At 44.7% G+C, this 15,829-nt stretch overlaps 1 protein-coding gene across 4 annotated transcripts in view; it reads right to left on the bottom strand.

The window, feature by feature from the left end:
* Nucleotides 1–15,767, bottom strand: part of LLGL2 (LLGL scribble cell polarity complex component 2) — a 35,182-nt gene extending 19,415 nt beyond the window's left edge. The window contains exons 1-3 of one of the 4 annotated variants that reach the window (XM_074846907.1): nt 14,873–15,767; nt 6,731–6,838; nt 247–344 (exon numbers count right to left, since the gene is read on the bottom strand). In XM_074846907.1, coding sequence (XP_074703008.1) covers nt 247–344; nt 6,731–6,805 — 173 coding nt within the window. In that variant the 5' untranslated portion in view covers nt 6,806–6,838; nt 14,873–15,767. Of the gene's footprint in view, nt 1–246; nt 345–6,730; nt 6,839–9,310; nt 9,329–14,195; nt 14,265–14,872 lie in introns of those variants that run through there. The other 3 variants (XM_074846905.1, XM_074846908.1, XM_074846904.1) reach the window with 3 other exon arrangements.
* Between the last annotated feature and the right edge of the window lie 62 nt (nt 15,768–15,829).

Below are 15,829 nucleotides of genomic sequence, written 5' to 3'. Positions count from 1 at the left end.
TCTGCATAGCAGGAACAAAGAATCTTGTCTAATATCTGCATCATCTCAGCTTCTGTTTGAGCTATAGTTCAGCTCTTGGCAAGATAACCCCATTCTGATCAGACCAAAATCTCTTCAAGTCTAGGCAAACTGTTCCAGTAAACCTTGCTTGCAAATTTATACTTAGTCTAACTTCTTACAGCATCTTCAAAATTGCACATTCTGATGCGGTCAGAGAAATCTAGCCAAAATTGTTCAAAAGAATACAGTTTGATGGCTCCTGATCGCGTTCCAATGGCCATAAGGCGGAGGAATGGGCTATAGCCCAGTGCACTGGGTTGATGGGGAAATCCATGTTCCACAGTCTGGTAGAGAGAAAGAAAAAATCATGATCAACAGCATGTTTCATGGGCATTGTCGTACACAGATAAAAACAAGAAGTTAAATATTGCATGGCAGTCTGAAATACAGCACTTAATTGTAGCTTCTTCTGTGTTCAAACACAGGTTACATTTGCTGAACAACAGCCTAAGGATGAACCCATTTCAAGAACCCCTGGCTCCACATCCAGGATATGCAGAAGTGTAACAGAAATAAAAGAGAAACATTCTGAAAACAGTAACCCAATAGCTCTTTATGTTAAGATTATAAATAGCTCTGCATAAGCACAGCTTACTCGGTCACCACAATACACTCCATCACTCCACATCAACTTTACTTCTGTAAACCAACTGCTCAGCACAATTTCAAAGTCTGACACAAATGCTGCGTATTGTAAGGTCAGCTTTATCTGCCAAATTCCACACAGGTCAGCCTTCATGACCTCCTCTTGTTGACTGACATCAAGAAATGGTACAAAGCTATGAAGAACTATTGAGCAAACATCAGTGCTCATCAAGAAAACTAAACAGATTTCTTGTGGGGCAGTCAGGAAAACTGATGTAACTGATATCCATTTTCCAGAGGTAGCACAAGGAACACTGGAATTTAATGAGAGCAGGAGCCTGCTAAGCCACCTCAAACTAATTCAAAGCTATTTGGTAATAAAAGATGCCAGTCACTATCACGGAGAGCACTTGGCCTTAGTGGCTTCCCTAAAGTGCGATTTACACCACACCAAAGGAAGATCTGGAGCATGTTGTACACACCACACTTAACATGGGCAATGCATTTACACACTACGAAATAATATTCTGCCATGCCTACAGGATGCAACCAAGCTGCTTGTAAAATAGCTCAGTCAAGTTTTTAGAAGTGCTAATGTACAGTTATTATCATTGTTTAGACAAAACAAGTATGCATGAGTGTTCAACAACATATAGCCAAGTAAAGATGGATTTATGTGCCCAGAGATCAATAAGGCTACTTCCTGGAAAACATTGTTATCCTTATAGTCCCAACTTCTGGGAAATATATTCTTCTAAGGCAAGCTGGTCAGCTACAGAATAGGAATTTGTTACAAAACAGCCTGAGGACCACTCACACAAACAAATAAAAAAAGAATAAGCAGAAAACCATCCATCTACAGAAGTGAGGACTTGCACCTCACCATCATTTCCATCATGTCTGAGACAGAGCTACCACATCACTTGGCTTTATGGTTTATTCAACCTAAAAGTAACACCTGGACTTTATTTCCGGCATAGTGATTTCCCAACTTAATGCCTTGCAGGAGAATCAAATAAAGCCAGTTTCATTTCTGTGGTCATGTCATTAGCCTGAGGTACTCCCAGCTGCTACAAAGTAGTTTAATGCCCTTTTACTGTGGCATCACTACTTTGAGCAGAAACAGCTCAAAGACACAGTCACAGGAGGATATGGCTAACTTCACAGTCTGCCAGATTGCTTCAGTTTTAGCCATTTGATCACAATTCATAAATTGTAAAAATAGACCTCCTTCCTCTACATCATCAGTTACCCCAGTCTGAGGTCCTATTAGGGGAAGATAAGCCATTTTAGAGGATATAAAATTGGAAATATTGGAGCATTTCCCAATTTTATGCTTGCCAACTCATAAGACTGGGCAAAGGAGCAGTTACTAATTTTTAACCTTTTATATGTAGTAAATTAAGATTAGTACTACTGGCTCCAAGACCACTGAGTTTATTTGTCTTTATGATAACTTAATCTCCAGCCTTACTTATTTATATTCTAAGAAGGTAATTTAAGCATTAAGTTTGTATTATTAAAAATAAACTTTGAGAAGTCAATCTTTTTAATGTCACCCTTGAAGTTGTTGCTAACCAAACTTTGCTTAGCTACACATATAAAACTTCCTGGAGGAGACTGTATGAAATTAGGAACTTATCTATGGATTCAGAACTGAAACAGGGCAGTTTTCTAATCCAGCACCGGCAAAGAGTAATTTCTCTGTACCATGATAGCTACTGAGACAACACAGAAAAGCTTCCTTCTTGTCTGAGCTGTGAGAGTAGGAAGCTATGGTATACAATTCTGGGAAGAAGATTCAAGGTAACAGGTTATCTTAACAACAAATCAGACATTTAATTGAATCAGCTGTAGCTTAGGCAATAGACACCATTCCACTCTCCCCCAAAACAAGAGTGAGGAATTTGTTAGGGAGACACCAATGTAATTCCACTGTTAGTTTTAGTTTCAACTTGTTCACAGTTGCTGTACTGTCATGCCATCAACACAGCTAGGTGCCATTTTCAACGAAACATCAATTAGAAACTGTGTTTATTCCAAGACTTCTTCCAGCCCAGAAGATAAGGCTTTAGCCATAATTCTCATAATAGAAAACCATGACTTATACAATAGTGTACTGCCTGTTATGAAGCTGTCAAAACTAGCCTAATATTGGCCTAATTATATCTTGGTTTTGATGTGTTAATTCATAAACACATTAAACAAGTCAATAAAAGCTTTCATTTTCAATTATGAGACCTATGAACTCCATAACCAAGTGTGTACCATTCAGTAATAATAATAGGAGGGTAATTATTTCTCCAGGTTTTCCTTCAATAGAAAATTTGCAGTACCCCCCATCTCATAGACAAATTTTCAAAAGCTACAGTAACTATTACATCCAGGAGTAAACTGTTAATAATAGAAGGCCACTGCAGAAAATAGTACCACATAAAGGAGCACAAGAAGAAAGCATCAGTAACAACCACAGTGTGTTACACAACTGCTTGTGCAGTAAAGTAAATGTACTAATGGTTTCTGATAGCTTTGCATTATCAACTAGGATGCTCATGAGACGTAACAAAGAGAACTCCCTCCTATGTCATTTGTTTCCACAGCTGGGCAAGAAAGGCATCAGGGTGACTTTTTGGCTGTATTTGACACCACCAGGGCCAGGCATTCACGTTCACTGCACTGGTTACCCAGATCTTTTTCTTGTACTTATTTACACCCAGTTGTTAAATCGCATCAAGTCAGTTTTTCAGTTGTCTTTCCTCTCCTCTCGGGCAGCTTTCATCAGCCAATCCTTTCACCTGCTCAGCAGGTAAACCCAGCAAGGGGGAGCGAGGGGGGCAGAAGGCAGTAGAGGTTACAATGGGGCCTTTTCAGCAGAGCTGAAATAAGAAACTAGAGTGCTCACAATGTGCCCTCCTTCTCAAAAGGGCCTTTGTTTCTTTGAGGAAAGGTAAGAGCTTTTGTTTTCATTTTCCTCAGACCACAGATTTGTCAGACTCAGTAAAAGTAAGCCTGATGTCAGCAGCATTAGCTAACAGGAACGCTACATGTCAGTCATATTTACTGCAGGAAAAGTGTGGCCAAACTTAACAGTTGTTCCCAGCCCACACTAAAGCTGTGCAGACGAACTTCAGTGCTGTCTTCCTTCTTTCATTTCTCTCCGCTTCTCCTCTCAGATTGTTTTATGACAAAGCAGAGACAAACCCAACCACAGGCAATACAAACCCTGTACCTTTGTTAATATGTCTTTTGAAGAAACAATGAAGCCTGTATGTGTTAAATCTACTTTGCATAGACACTAATTCAGATTTAAGGTAAGTTATCCATCGCACCCATTAGCAAAGGGTTAGGAAGACTGAAAAGAGGGGAAGAAACACAAAGCCATAAATTAAATGCAATGTTCCCAGTTTGGTAACATTCAGCTGTAAGACAGGCTGGTTCACCTGTATGTTACCCATCATCTAGTCTGACAATGCCAGCCTGAACATGTTTCTTCTGCAGGGCTTGGACTGAGCCAAAGGCATCCAAATACTACTTCCAAAAGCAGGATAAACTTAAAGAAGTAGACTGCCAAGTCCACATACCTTATCCTTCATTCTATCCACTGAGCTAAAAACAGATTCTTGCAACAGGTACACACAAGTATGGGAAGTTCTTACTCATACAGAGAAACAGATACACAAAGCTAAGTGACTAGCAGAATTTGGGAAAGTGTGTTTTGAAACAAACACAAGTTTGGGGACAGTTTGAAAAGCTAGTCCAGTGGCCAAATCAGTCCTTTAAAACCATCTGGACCACCTCTTACCTGGAACAGAAATGCAAGCGGGGAAAACAGTAAAAAGATCGCAGCCTATTTGTACTTGAGGGAGTAAAACAAAAAAAAAATCCACCACCACTGATTAAAAAGACTTTTTTAATTTAAGTCCATTACCAGGTCACCATGGCCAAACACACTGAACTATATTAACACTAAACTTGTGTGGCATCATGCACTCATATTCACCTTCAGTGTAAACAATAAAATGAGGGCAGGAATCCCCAGCATCTTTAAGGTACAGACCTTCCATTTAGTCACTACCAGCATCACACACCGAAGAGGTGCAAATACACCATGCAATTTTGCTGATCAGTGACTTTAGAGTCCCACAAAATATTTCCCAAGCAGGTTCCTAACCAGAAGTGTTTCAAAGACCTCAAATAACAAGTGTTTAAAAACTTGCTTACCAGCACTAATGTACTTGCTTTACTAGCACATTAGACAAGGACAGTCCTGGCACAGCAAGTACTATGTTTCTTGGCTCCTTGAAGCCACAACCTTCAACAGGTCAGAATTAAGGTCTGACTTTCCCAGATCTTCTCAGTCTACCTAGCTGTGAGAAGATGTTTACTATATCAAAGCGTAGAGGCTTTCAAATGATCCATTATCTCTGGAAATACTGGAATGGGACACACAAGACTTGGGGAAAAAAAAAGCCTTTATGCAAGAAAAAAGCATAACGTAAAAGATTCTGGTATATATAATGGTATAATGTTCATTCCCTTTCTGATTCTTGTTAGAAAAGAACAAGTTACTGTAACTTAAAAGCGCAAATGCATTTTGCAAGGCCTTTAATTACCAAGTTTTTAATGAGAGTAAACCATTAGGAAGTGTCCAAAGTAGTCGCCTCCCTAGAAACAAGATGCAATATTTACCTTCAGGACTGAATCAAATGGAGTCACAAATCCTGATGCCAGCTTCTAATATATTTGGAAGTTTCCCTCTGCTGCAAAAGCTAGTTCTTTCAACTCTGTTTTGCATCATTCAGATTAGTCTGTCTCTGGCAGGTAAAGTTTAGCCAAACATTCTCATAAGAGAAAGGCATATTCAAGGAAGAGACATACCTGAAATAGCAAAGGTTTTTCCAAAGTATATACAATTTTATATGTTTATAAGCAATTCTGAGCCATCCCTGGGATGTCTTTTCTAAAGCTGACACTGCATTCAGCTAAATGCAAGCAAATCAATCCTGGTCTTCATTTACTGACATTTTTACAGCATCTGCACTAGCATTTCCTCATGGTAGCAAGCTGAAAATAGGCCTGAAGCACTCTTGAGTTCCTTTTGTCTCCCCGATGGTATGCATGGAAATGGTGTGGTTTAGTACCAAATTATCTTAAATCATTCACCTCAAATATCCAAAGTTCCACTTTAAGTATATATCTACACTAGAGTTTTAATGAATCAAGGAGGTTATTTCCTAGGCTGACTTCATTTATCCATTGTACATTTCAGCAAAATTCCATTTAAGCCTTGGAAATACAAAACCTACAAATGTATTTCTGATACCCAATGAAGGTGTAAGTAGCCATTAGCCTAGCAAAGAATTAATATCAGCCATTTACAATGATGAAAGCACTATGTTCCTGGCCAGGGCTCAAAAGAAAAATGCCCAGACTGTTGGATAGATAGCACAGCCATTGCTGTTTCCTCTTCACAGAGGGAAGGAAAAAAAATCTAGATACAGATTCAGACTAAGAAAATAGCAAATTCATTATTAATGGCCATTGTGCTGCCTACGTGCTACCACATTTCTACCACAGACTTTTAAATTCACATTTAAAGACAGAGGCGTACTTATAAACCCAAAGTATAATCATGGACAAGGAACTCTGGCTTCAGTTGCACCATCACAAGCTGTGGCTTATGCATATCTTTAGAAAAATGTTTACTTCCATAGCGGTACTGCAAAGACTACCTACAAGTAGTCACAGCACACAGCAGGACAAACTACAGAACACTCAGAGTATATAAAAGCTGCTGTGAAGATCTCTTCTTTCAGCAAGTGCCACTCAACAGCGTGACAATATCCTTTCTGTTAAAAACAAAGGCCAAAACTGAGAACATGCTCAAGAGCTTAAAGAAAACTAGTCAGGCACATTGGGGGAAAAAAAAGAGCAGAATTGAAAAAACAGAGAACAAACCACTCCTCCTAATTTTAACTTTTCCACCCACACTCCAGTAGTTTTTCCCTCCCTTTATACTGTGCAGTGGCTCAGGATAGATTTGCCTTGCACACGTATGCCTTGAAGTTTGAGGAAAGCACTGTACCTTGTTAAACTGGAAAAGGTCACGTTTAAGCCTCTCTCTCACTGGATCATGTCCGGGTCTTAAGAATCTTCTCATCTTCCTTGCTGTAGTATCTTGGCACCAAAAATCCTAATTAAAAAAAAAAAAAAAAGCAAAGCCATATAAATGAGAGCAGCCTAAGAAGAGAAGCAAGCAGAAGTAGGTTATTTTTTTTGGTTTAGCAGGTAACACAAATCAGCCAGAGCAGAATGAGACATCACTATCGAGTAACTAAAACCTGATACCACTACCGAGCAGCATCTCTGGTGCAGGACTTACACAATACCATTTTCACACTGCTAGAGCAAACCAGTACAGATAAGCCACAAGGATTTTAGAAAAGTTTTTACACTTGGCCATTTTGTGATCACTTCAGCTGACCTTATCCAAAGAACAGGCAAACGAAACTGCAGCATCTGCATAAACATTTAGGCAAACCTGATCTAAAGGCCAACTCCCAGGCTCACAGGCATTATTGACTAGTATCAGTTTTCACCCCAGGTAACCCTTCAGCTATTGAGCTAAAAAGAGAAAGAATCACATTTTCAGCTCGCTCCACGGGTATCGCAGAAAGGGCGCTGTGCTGCCTGCAGGGTAGCTGTGTTAATGATTAACTTGCTTTTGTAAAATATCAAGCCTAACTCCCTGATCAAGGTGGGGGTAGGGGAGGAAAATCTTGCACCTGCAATTCAATGTGCAGCTAGAAGCACAACCTTTCAATATATCTTACTGCCTCGTCTCTCACAGCACCAGGAGGATCCAAGCAGGACAAATTAGACCTGACTTGCATCCCAGCAATCACACTGGGGATACTAGGCTACAGCCTCATATTCTGTTCAGCCCAAGAGATTCGTTATCACATCTCCCCTCTGCAGAGGTGCTAAGTGGCAAGTAAAACTCTCACCAACTCAAGAGCAAACGTTTGAATCGTATCCTGACAACTTACCTTGGCCTAAGTGCTCCTGCCTGCCCTGGCCGTCTTTCACAGGCTCCAGTTTCCAGTGTACAGACAGCTCAGCTGTTCATGAAGCAGCTACCGGACACTCAAGTCAGTATTCCATTTTAATTTGATGGACAGGAAATTATGGCAATTTACCTGCTACTCTGTACACAACACACATGCACAGTGGGGGCCAGAACTTCTGAGGTGCAATGAAAAATCAGTATAGATATTCTACAGTAACCCATCATCAGAAGAGGTACATACACTTGTACAGCAAGGTGGGAAGCAGGGGGAGAAGGCTGGTGTCACAAGGGAAAGAGGGGGACTAGGAGAGCCAAAGAGACTGTCAAGTGAACAGGGAGCCTTGGGCCCTTGTTCAAACAGTGGGGCTAGAGGGTGACTGAGGGAAGAGAGCTTTCACAGCCTATCTGTATAGATGGGACTAGCAGAGCTGGCAAACAAGGTGGTTACCTGCATGCTCCTGCCAATAATGATGGTCTTTGGCTAATGACTTAAATCAGCCAGTCATTCCCGAGGAGCTTAAGTAGTGTTTCAGATGGTTTCTAGCAAGGCCTTACCAGCTGTGAAGGACCAAAAAACCCGAAATGGCATTATAAACAGGATGCTCCATAGCCATATTTTGAGAAGTCCCTCTAGAAACTCCCTGAACTAGAACCTGTACCTCTTTGTTGCATTACTCCTCTTTTACCTTTCCTGCTCACACTCCAAAATCTCCAGCCACCTACACAGTACTGTCCAGAGCTCACTAAGAGGACTGCAATGCAGTCCTGGTTCAGGGGACCAGAAGATCACATCAGGCCCAAGAGCCTGAGTCACTTAGTCCCCATCTAGAATCATCAGCATCTCCACTCACCACGGAGAAAAATGGTGCTGAGCAGGCAGCTACAGATCTGTGTTCGTGAACTGTGCCATCAGCACATGCAGGGGTAAAGAATATGCACGGAAACACATACAGCAGGGGACCCCAAAAAAAAGAGGAAAAATAAAGGTGTAGTTTACTTGGAAAGTAGATCCTTCTGCAATGATTTAGGTACTTCAACTGAACTTTCAAAAATTGTATCAGATCGTAAGTCTTCTTTCACCAGATATTCCTGAGAGGGACTTATTTACACAAAGCTGTATTTACTCAAAGTTAGCAAAAGTTATAGAGCAGTGACAAGCTGCTGTGCTATGCAAGGAGAGCATATCACACCCATGTATAACACACAGTTTGTCCTTAGCTAGACAAGGAAAGGAAAGTGCCAAAAAGACGCACCCTTTCCCACTGTCAATCAATACCCTGGACCTGTTAAACTAGGCAAACCCACAGAGAAATTTTCCTCATTATCCTCCCCACTTTAGAAAAGAGACCTCCTCAGCTGTGACAGCAGAGACAAACTCACTGTTACAAGCAAAGTAAGAAGAGTGGGCTTGATTTGACAGACATAACTTTGTATTTAACACCCTGCTAGAACGTTTCATCCTGAAATATTAAGTGCATCTAGAAGCATGCTGTTTTAACCTGCTTATGCAAGAGATCTAGCATTCACACTCCAGCCCACAACAACTTGCTCAACTGGCTGAGGAGCATAGTAGTTCAGAATCAAGCAGTAACTCACTTGAAGAAACGTCATCCTGGCAAACTGATGTGTCCATTACGAACAGAGAAGGCATGCTACAAAAGTCATCTCTCATTGACTCGTATCAGGGTTTCATGCCTGACCAAAGAATTCCTGAGTACGGGGGGAGATGAGAGGAAAAGCAGTTTTGAGCAAAGGCAAAGAAGGAACTGTGAAGAGAATGGCATCCACTGTAGCACAGGTTGTCCAAGCAGAATTATTATTACAAGTTTACAAGGCTCTTGTCAATGAGAAGAATTTTCTTTTTAGTACAATAAGGAAGTGTCTTTTCCAATTCTAGAAAAACAAAAAGATTCCACAATCTGTATAAATCTTATCTTCCAGATGCACATTTACATATTAGCAGACCAGCTTCTCTCCCACACACCTTCGGTGTCTTACATAAAACTCCAATCCCATGTGCTCTGTAGTTATCTGCCAGTCAGCATTTAGAACCACATGGTAACATTTGTGGCTACCAGTAGCCGGAGAGGAATTCTCCAGTAGCCTCTGAAGACATGCCAGGTCTGCATGTATCTAACGTTCTTATTTTCCAGGGAAACAATTCTTTAGGCTTTCAAAGATGAGCCTTTTACCAGAAACTACGTGCAACATTCTCTTCTTCTAAGATGCATTGAGGTCAGCTGTTTATAGGCAACAATAGCCCAAGGCTGAGTCAATCCCAATTTTGCTCACATTCAGTACATGGACACCTGACAGCAAAGCTCAGAGTGCCCCGCACATCAGCTCTGTTAGCTGAACGCTTAGCTAAATATGAGGAGGTACCCTTTTTCACCTCATTTGATTAGATCCAGCCACAAAATAAAAGCTCTTCGCTATTCATATAGAAAGGCAATGAAGGCATGAATTGCAAGATGATCCTGTTTCCAGTCACAGACTAAGGAGCAGTTAACATCGAAACCAGATTTCATTCTGGTTTCCTTGCTCTGTTCTGTTCATTTTAGATGTTGATATTTTATGGCAAGTACGCATGCTGCATCTCATGACAGACACATATTCAACAGAAGGCCAAATACTTCTTCCGAGGAGAAGCGTTAATTGTTCCTCACTGCCGTGTGTTAGCAATCCCACCAGAGCTCCACGTTTTGCTTTGTCTTTGTTGCTTTTGCACGCAGCAATGTGTCTCGATGCCCATTGCACAGCTTGCTGAGACATTTCGGATGTTCTCCATCAACTAGGCATGGGCTGGAGGGAAATTACCCTTTGTAGAAATTTGTTGCAATTTTAGCTTATGTCCTTCCATGATAGTGGAATTTCCAGCCAAAAGCATAAGAGAACCAATGCTGTAAATCCCAATCACACAAGTTAATCCAGCCTTACAAGATGAGGAAGCCCAGGTCAGAAGTTTTTACTACGTAGACAGTATTAAGTATGGATACGGTCCCAAGTTAACCCCACAACAAAAAATATACCCATAATGAGTTTATTTTGCTCACGTAGGAGAGTCGCAAGGTACCATCTGTGTGCTTCCTAGGCAACCTTTACTCAGCTTGAACAGGTTTTCAATGGGATAAGGTCCAACAGCTTTCATTTCAAAATGCCATCAAGTATCTCAAGAACTCTTAAATCTTGCGTTGCTTTAGATCTCCTTTTCATTCCTTCCTCAACACCCTTTCCTGCTCACAGGTCCTTAAAGGGAGAACTTCTACCTTTGCATCTGATAATATTTTATCAACCCTGCCAAAATAAAAGAGGCCTTATCAACAAGCTTTGTTTGAACTGCAAGCAGTTAGTGCTCCTATAACAAACAGTCACCGCCATGGCCTTGTCTGAACTGGGTTTCCTCCCGCACCCAGAAGTTCGCCTTGTTCCTGTTACCAACCCAGTCAGCAGCAACAGAAGAGAGGCCGGACCAATTTCACAGGAAAAAGCTATTTCTTAGTCCCAGTGATCTCACAACAACAAAAATGATCAAAGCATCATTTAAATACTAGTCTTATCAAGTTTATCAATTACAGGAGCCATCAGACATGACTCACTGAAATCACAAGTTTAAGAACACTTTTAGCCTGAAATCGATGAAACAATCCCTAGCTATTCTTTAACTGGGCTGTCACTGTAAAGTTCATCTCTACAATCACCCTCAGCTGTAACACACCATCAAGACAAATACTCAAGAAGAAAGCACAAGCCAAACAGAACAGCCAGAGCAAGGGCAGGAACAGTTGCAGCACATGGAAACCTTGGAAGCGTAAGACACCACCCACTCTTCCCAGGATAAGGCTTCACCGGGAAGATGCTCTAACAATATTAATCTCATAGTTTAATGAGACCATGTGGAGATCTGCCTTACACAACACAACTGCTGATCAACTGCCAGCCCCTGGCACTCGCAGTTTTATGAATAGGAGAGTGTTCAGATGCACCTTGTAGACAGTAGTTAGGCACTAGCAGAGAAGTAAACCTCCTGTAAAAGATCCTCCTGTAAAAAGGATTTATTTTTGTGAACCTGGAGAGACAGACAGTTAAATGAACAACTGAACAGACTGTGTCAACACCACGTGCAGGTGGCCACCCTCCCAAAACACAGAACATATTAAATAAAAGATCAGAGATAGATTCCCCAAGAACTCTTGGAAAATAATTGAGAGCAAATCATACAAATCAGGTAAGTTCATGTACTACAAGCTTTATGCTTGGAGTTACCAGGGACTGCTCCCTTCCAATGAATTTACTAATTGTGCAAACCTTGTGTGTCATTATGACTCCTATTGTGTTCTCCTTGTCATGGGAGCATGACAACATGAAGTTTCAAAACGCTACAGCAGAACAAAGTCTTTGCACTGAACAACATTATTGCACATGATGCAAAACTCTTTGTATGCTTCTACTAAGAAGCGTGATTCAAATGAAAGAGTGGCTTGTAACTTTGCAACAGTTTTTTACATCAAACATTGTGGGACAGTGGAGTAAACCTGAAAGCATTTGCTTCTTAAAGCAACACAAAACTTTTAGATGAGAATTGGAGTTGCCATAGAATTTCTGCACAGAAATCAAACTTTAGCTACCACCAGTCCCTCCTTTGATAAACTATTTTATAGAAAGATCAGGCTACTAGCTGTATCGCATACTTTTATTGCCATGTACTAACTGCATTACATTATGTATATTTAAAAACTCTTACTCTTTGACATCTCTCAAGCCTCTATGTCAGGCAAGAAAAAAACCACACCTCCTCCATAAGCAATTCCCAGGAACTATCACATTACTGTAACAAAAAGCCACTAGAAGATACAGGAGTCACAACTGGCTGAACGCCCCCAATAATTTTCTTCAGTCAGTAGTTACAGCAGATGCAATTTGTTCAAAACCAAATACAAGACGTGTCTCAGCACCATGAAGATGTTTGAGAACTCTTCTCCCTTTTCAATACTCTAAACTAAATGGAGCCCCTCAAGTAGCTACAAGCAGCACTGAGCAGGATTAGGGACTGCTCAGTACTTGCACAGATCATCCTTGTCCCCTCCATGGGCCAGGCTGTCTTTAGAAGGAACGTGCCAGGATGCACGGAGAAGCTTGGGAGGTACCACCGCTTTGCATTCCGCTTGCCAGAAGCACCAGCTTCCCAAATCAAAGCTAAAATCACCAGGCAGCTGCTTTGGGCATACAACTTCACCTGGGACTTGGTAAAGCAAGATATTCCAGTTGACTGAAGTGCTCTCAGATGACTACGAAGAGCAGCACTCCCCATCAAGTAACACATTACAATGGACAACTTTTATTATGTCAGTGAAGCAGTCCTCCTATCTGTCACTATCCTCACACCAGCGTAAAGCTTCGTGCCACTACACCACAGAAACACAGACCCAGAAGTCTACTTCAACTGCTCCACACCATTAACAACGCGAAATATAAACACACAGAGCTTTCTCCAAAACCAAGATTAAGCCTCACCTCCAGGAGAGAAGTCAGTAACCAGTTTGTTCCCATGCCACAACTACTGGGCAACCCGAGACAAAGGTAAACTACCTGTTTCATCTTCTTGTTTCACCTGCTCACTGTGCTCACTCACCCATCAAGCTCTAACAACTTTGGGGAGGGAAAAAAAAAAGACCAAAACAGTAACATGATCTATTTAATACAGGCAGGGATTTCAAGGAAAGAAAGAAAATGCTAACAGGGCGTTCCAAAGGCGACGTTACAATTATTAATCACACCTGCTTCGAGCCAGGCACAGCAGATGGAGCCCCCCCAGGCCAGGTGGCAGGCAGGGCCACCTCCCACCGCCGGGCCGGTCCCTCCGTCCCGGGGCCGGTCCCAGCAGCCCCCCAAGGCGGCCCAGCCCCACCGCCGCCGAGCGCTACACCAGGAAGTTACGGAGCCGGCGGCCACGGCCGCGACCTCCGCCAGCAAATCCCAGGATGTAACGCTGCCGTGCGATGCCCGCGGCTGCCCGCGCCGGACAAACAAACACAACTTGATAAGCCCAAAAAAAAAAAAAACCTCAAACACCCCCCCGCCCCCCCCCGAACAAACCGAACCCCTCAACACCAGTGGTTGAAGTTTTACGGGCGAGCCCCCAGTGTCCCGGGGTGCGCTGGAACACGGGGGCTTCAGGTGTGGGCAGCGCCGGTGCCGGCAGCCGGGCTCAGCGGAGCGGGGCAGCGCGGAGGGCCCGAGCCCCCGGCGAAGCGGACCCGCCCCCGGGGGCGGGGGCACCGGCCAGCCCCCGGAGCCCCTCCGGAGGGATTCCGGGAGCAAGTCCTCCGGGCGCCGCCAAGCCCAGAAGGGGCGGGCAGGGTCGGGGCCGCCCCGGCCGGCCGCAGCGAGCCCTGCGGGGGCCGCGCTGGCCGGACCCCCCCCTCCCCCGTCAGGCCCACCCCAGCCCTGCGCCCCCCGCGGAACCCCAGCGAGCCGCGCTCACCTGCGGGGCCTGGGGCCGGGCCGGGCCGGCCTCGCTCCGCTCCGCGCCCGCTCCCCCCTCGCCTGCGCGGCGGCGGCCTCCGAGGGCACCTCCGGGAGGGGTGCGGCGGGGCGGGGCCTCTCCTGCGAACCGCCCCCCGGGGGCCGGGCCTGGCGCGGGAACCGCCCCACGGGGCGGAGCCCCGCCTATGCAAAGCGCCCTTGTGGGGGCGGGGTCTCGTATGCAAATTACACCGAGCCGCTGCCTCTCCTCCCTTTCATCCGGAGCGCTCATGAATAATTCAGCAGCCCCAGCGCTCGGAGCCAATCCGAAAGCGGCCTGGCTCGGGCGGAGCGCGTCGCCACGCCCCCCTCCCCGCGCGGGAGAGCCGGGGGGGGAACCGCCGGCTGCCGGGCTCTGCCCGCCCCGCGAGGGGCAGGGACCCGGCGCGAAGCCGAGGGAAGGTGCCAACCTTCCTGCAAACAAAGGAAGCGCTGGAAAGGCTTAACAGAAAGTTGGAGCCTTTGTTGGAAAGAACCACACAACAGCCGCTGTATTGCCACGCAGCTCGCCCGCCGCCAGCCCCTGTCCTGCCGCAGGGAGCAACAGCCAGGCGAGGAGTCCGCGGTTACGGAGAATGCAATGGCAAGTCCAAGGTCTGCCAACCTCTTCGCATCCATGCAAAAGCTTGAAATTACCTCTGACAAGGGGCCAGTAGTGGTCAACGTCTCGGCCAAGCTTCCAGAAGTGATGTTTTTCACTTAAAATATTTGTTTCTGTCACTTTCTTGCAACATCCAGCCAATCCACATCGCAGGCCAAAATGAAGCAGCGGTATCAGTCTGCATCATAATCCCATCCCGGTAAAGGCACCGTCAGATGTTGCGGTGCTGAGCAAGGCAGCCACAGTTTCTCAATCCTCCCTGCAGTGGTTATTAAATTGTAATTGTTTTGTGCTGAATCAGGGAGTCTCTGCCCCAGCGAAACTCACTGGGTGGCTCTCGAGGAGTTCATCGATACAATTCCACCTTGGCGTAAGCAGATGAGACTGATTGAAATCCACAGGGGTGAGTCTGACCTAATTCCAGGACAAACGTGAGCCCTGTGGGTCAGACTGGAGCTCTTCTAGCTGCGCCTGTTCTTAGAAACTCTCTTCCCACTGCCTTTAATCTGCAAAACGGTCTGGGAGAATGCTGAGGGCACAGACCAGAGCTGCGTTTGAAGAGGACTATCAAAGCAAAAGCCCTGCTTGAAGGAGGAAGAGGAAGGGGAGGGCGTGTGGGAGGAGCTGGCAGACCCGGGCCTCAGCAGAGCCCTGCGTCTGGTAACATCTGATAACAGGGGTGTGTGAACCAGGCGGGAACAGCGCAGCGCTTGCAGCAGGTCCCTGCCACCCTGGGCTACGGCACCTCTGACCGCACGGGAGAAAGATGACACGGTGCCGTGTGCCGGCAGGAACCGCGCGCGGACGGAGGGGCTCCGGGTCACGCTGCCCTGCCAGGGAACGGGGCAGCGGCTGGGTCCAAACGCAGACCGGCGTAGGAGCGGGGTTACGCAGCCACAGGGCTGTATGACCATGAGCAGTTCACCAGATGGTGCTACTGGAGTCCCAGTAGCCTCCCCAGAGCATCTCCCTCTGCATAACCTACTAAGGTT

The sequence above is a fragment of the Strix aluco genome, chromosome 21 (assembly GCF_031877795.1).
Source record: "Strix aluco isolate bStrAlu1 chromosome 21, bStrAlu1.hap1, whole genome shotgun sequence".
Lineage (NCBI taxonomy): Eukaryota > Metazoa > Chordata > Aves > Strigiformes > Strigidae > Strix > Strix aluco.
Note: the sequence above shows the minus strand (reverse complement) of the source record. Positions and strands in the feature narration are given on the sequence as shown.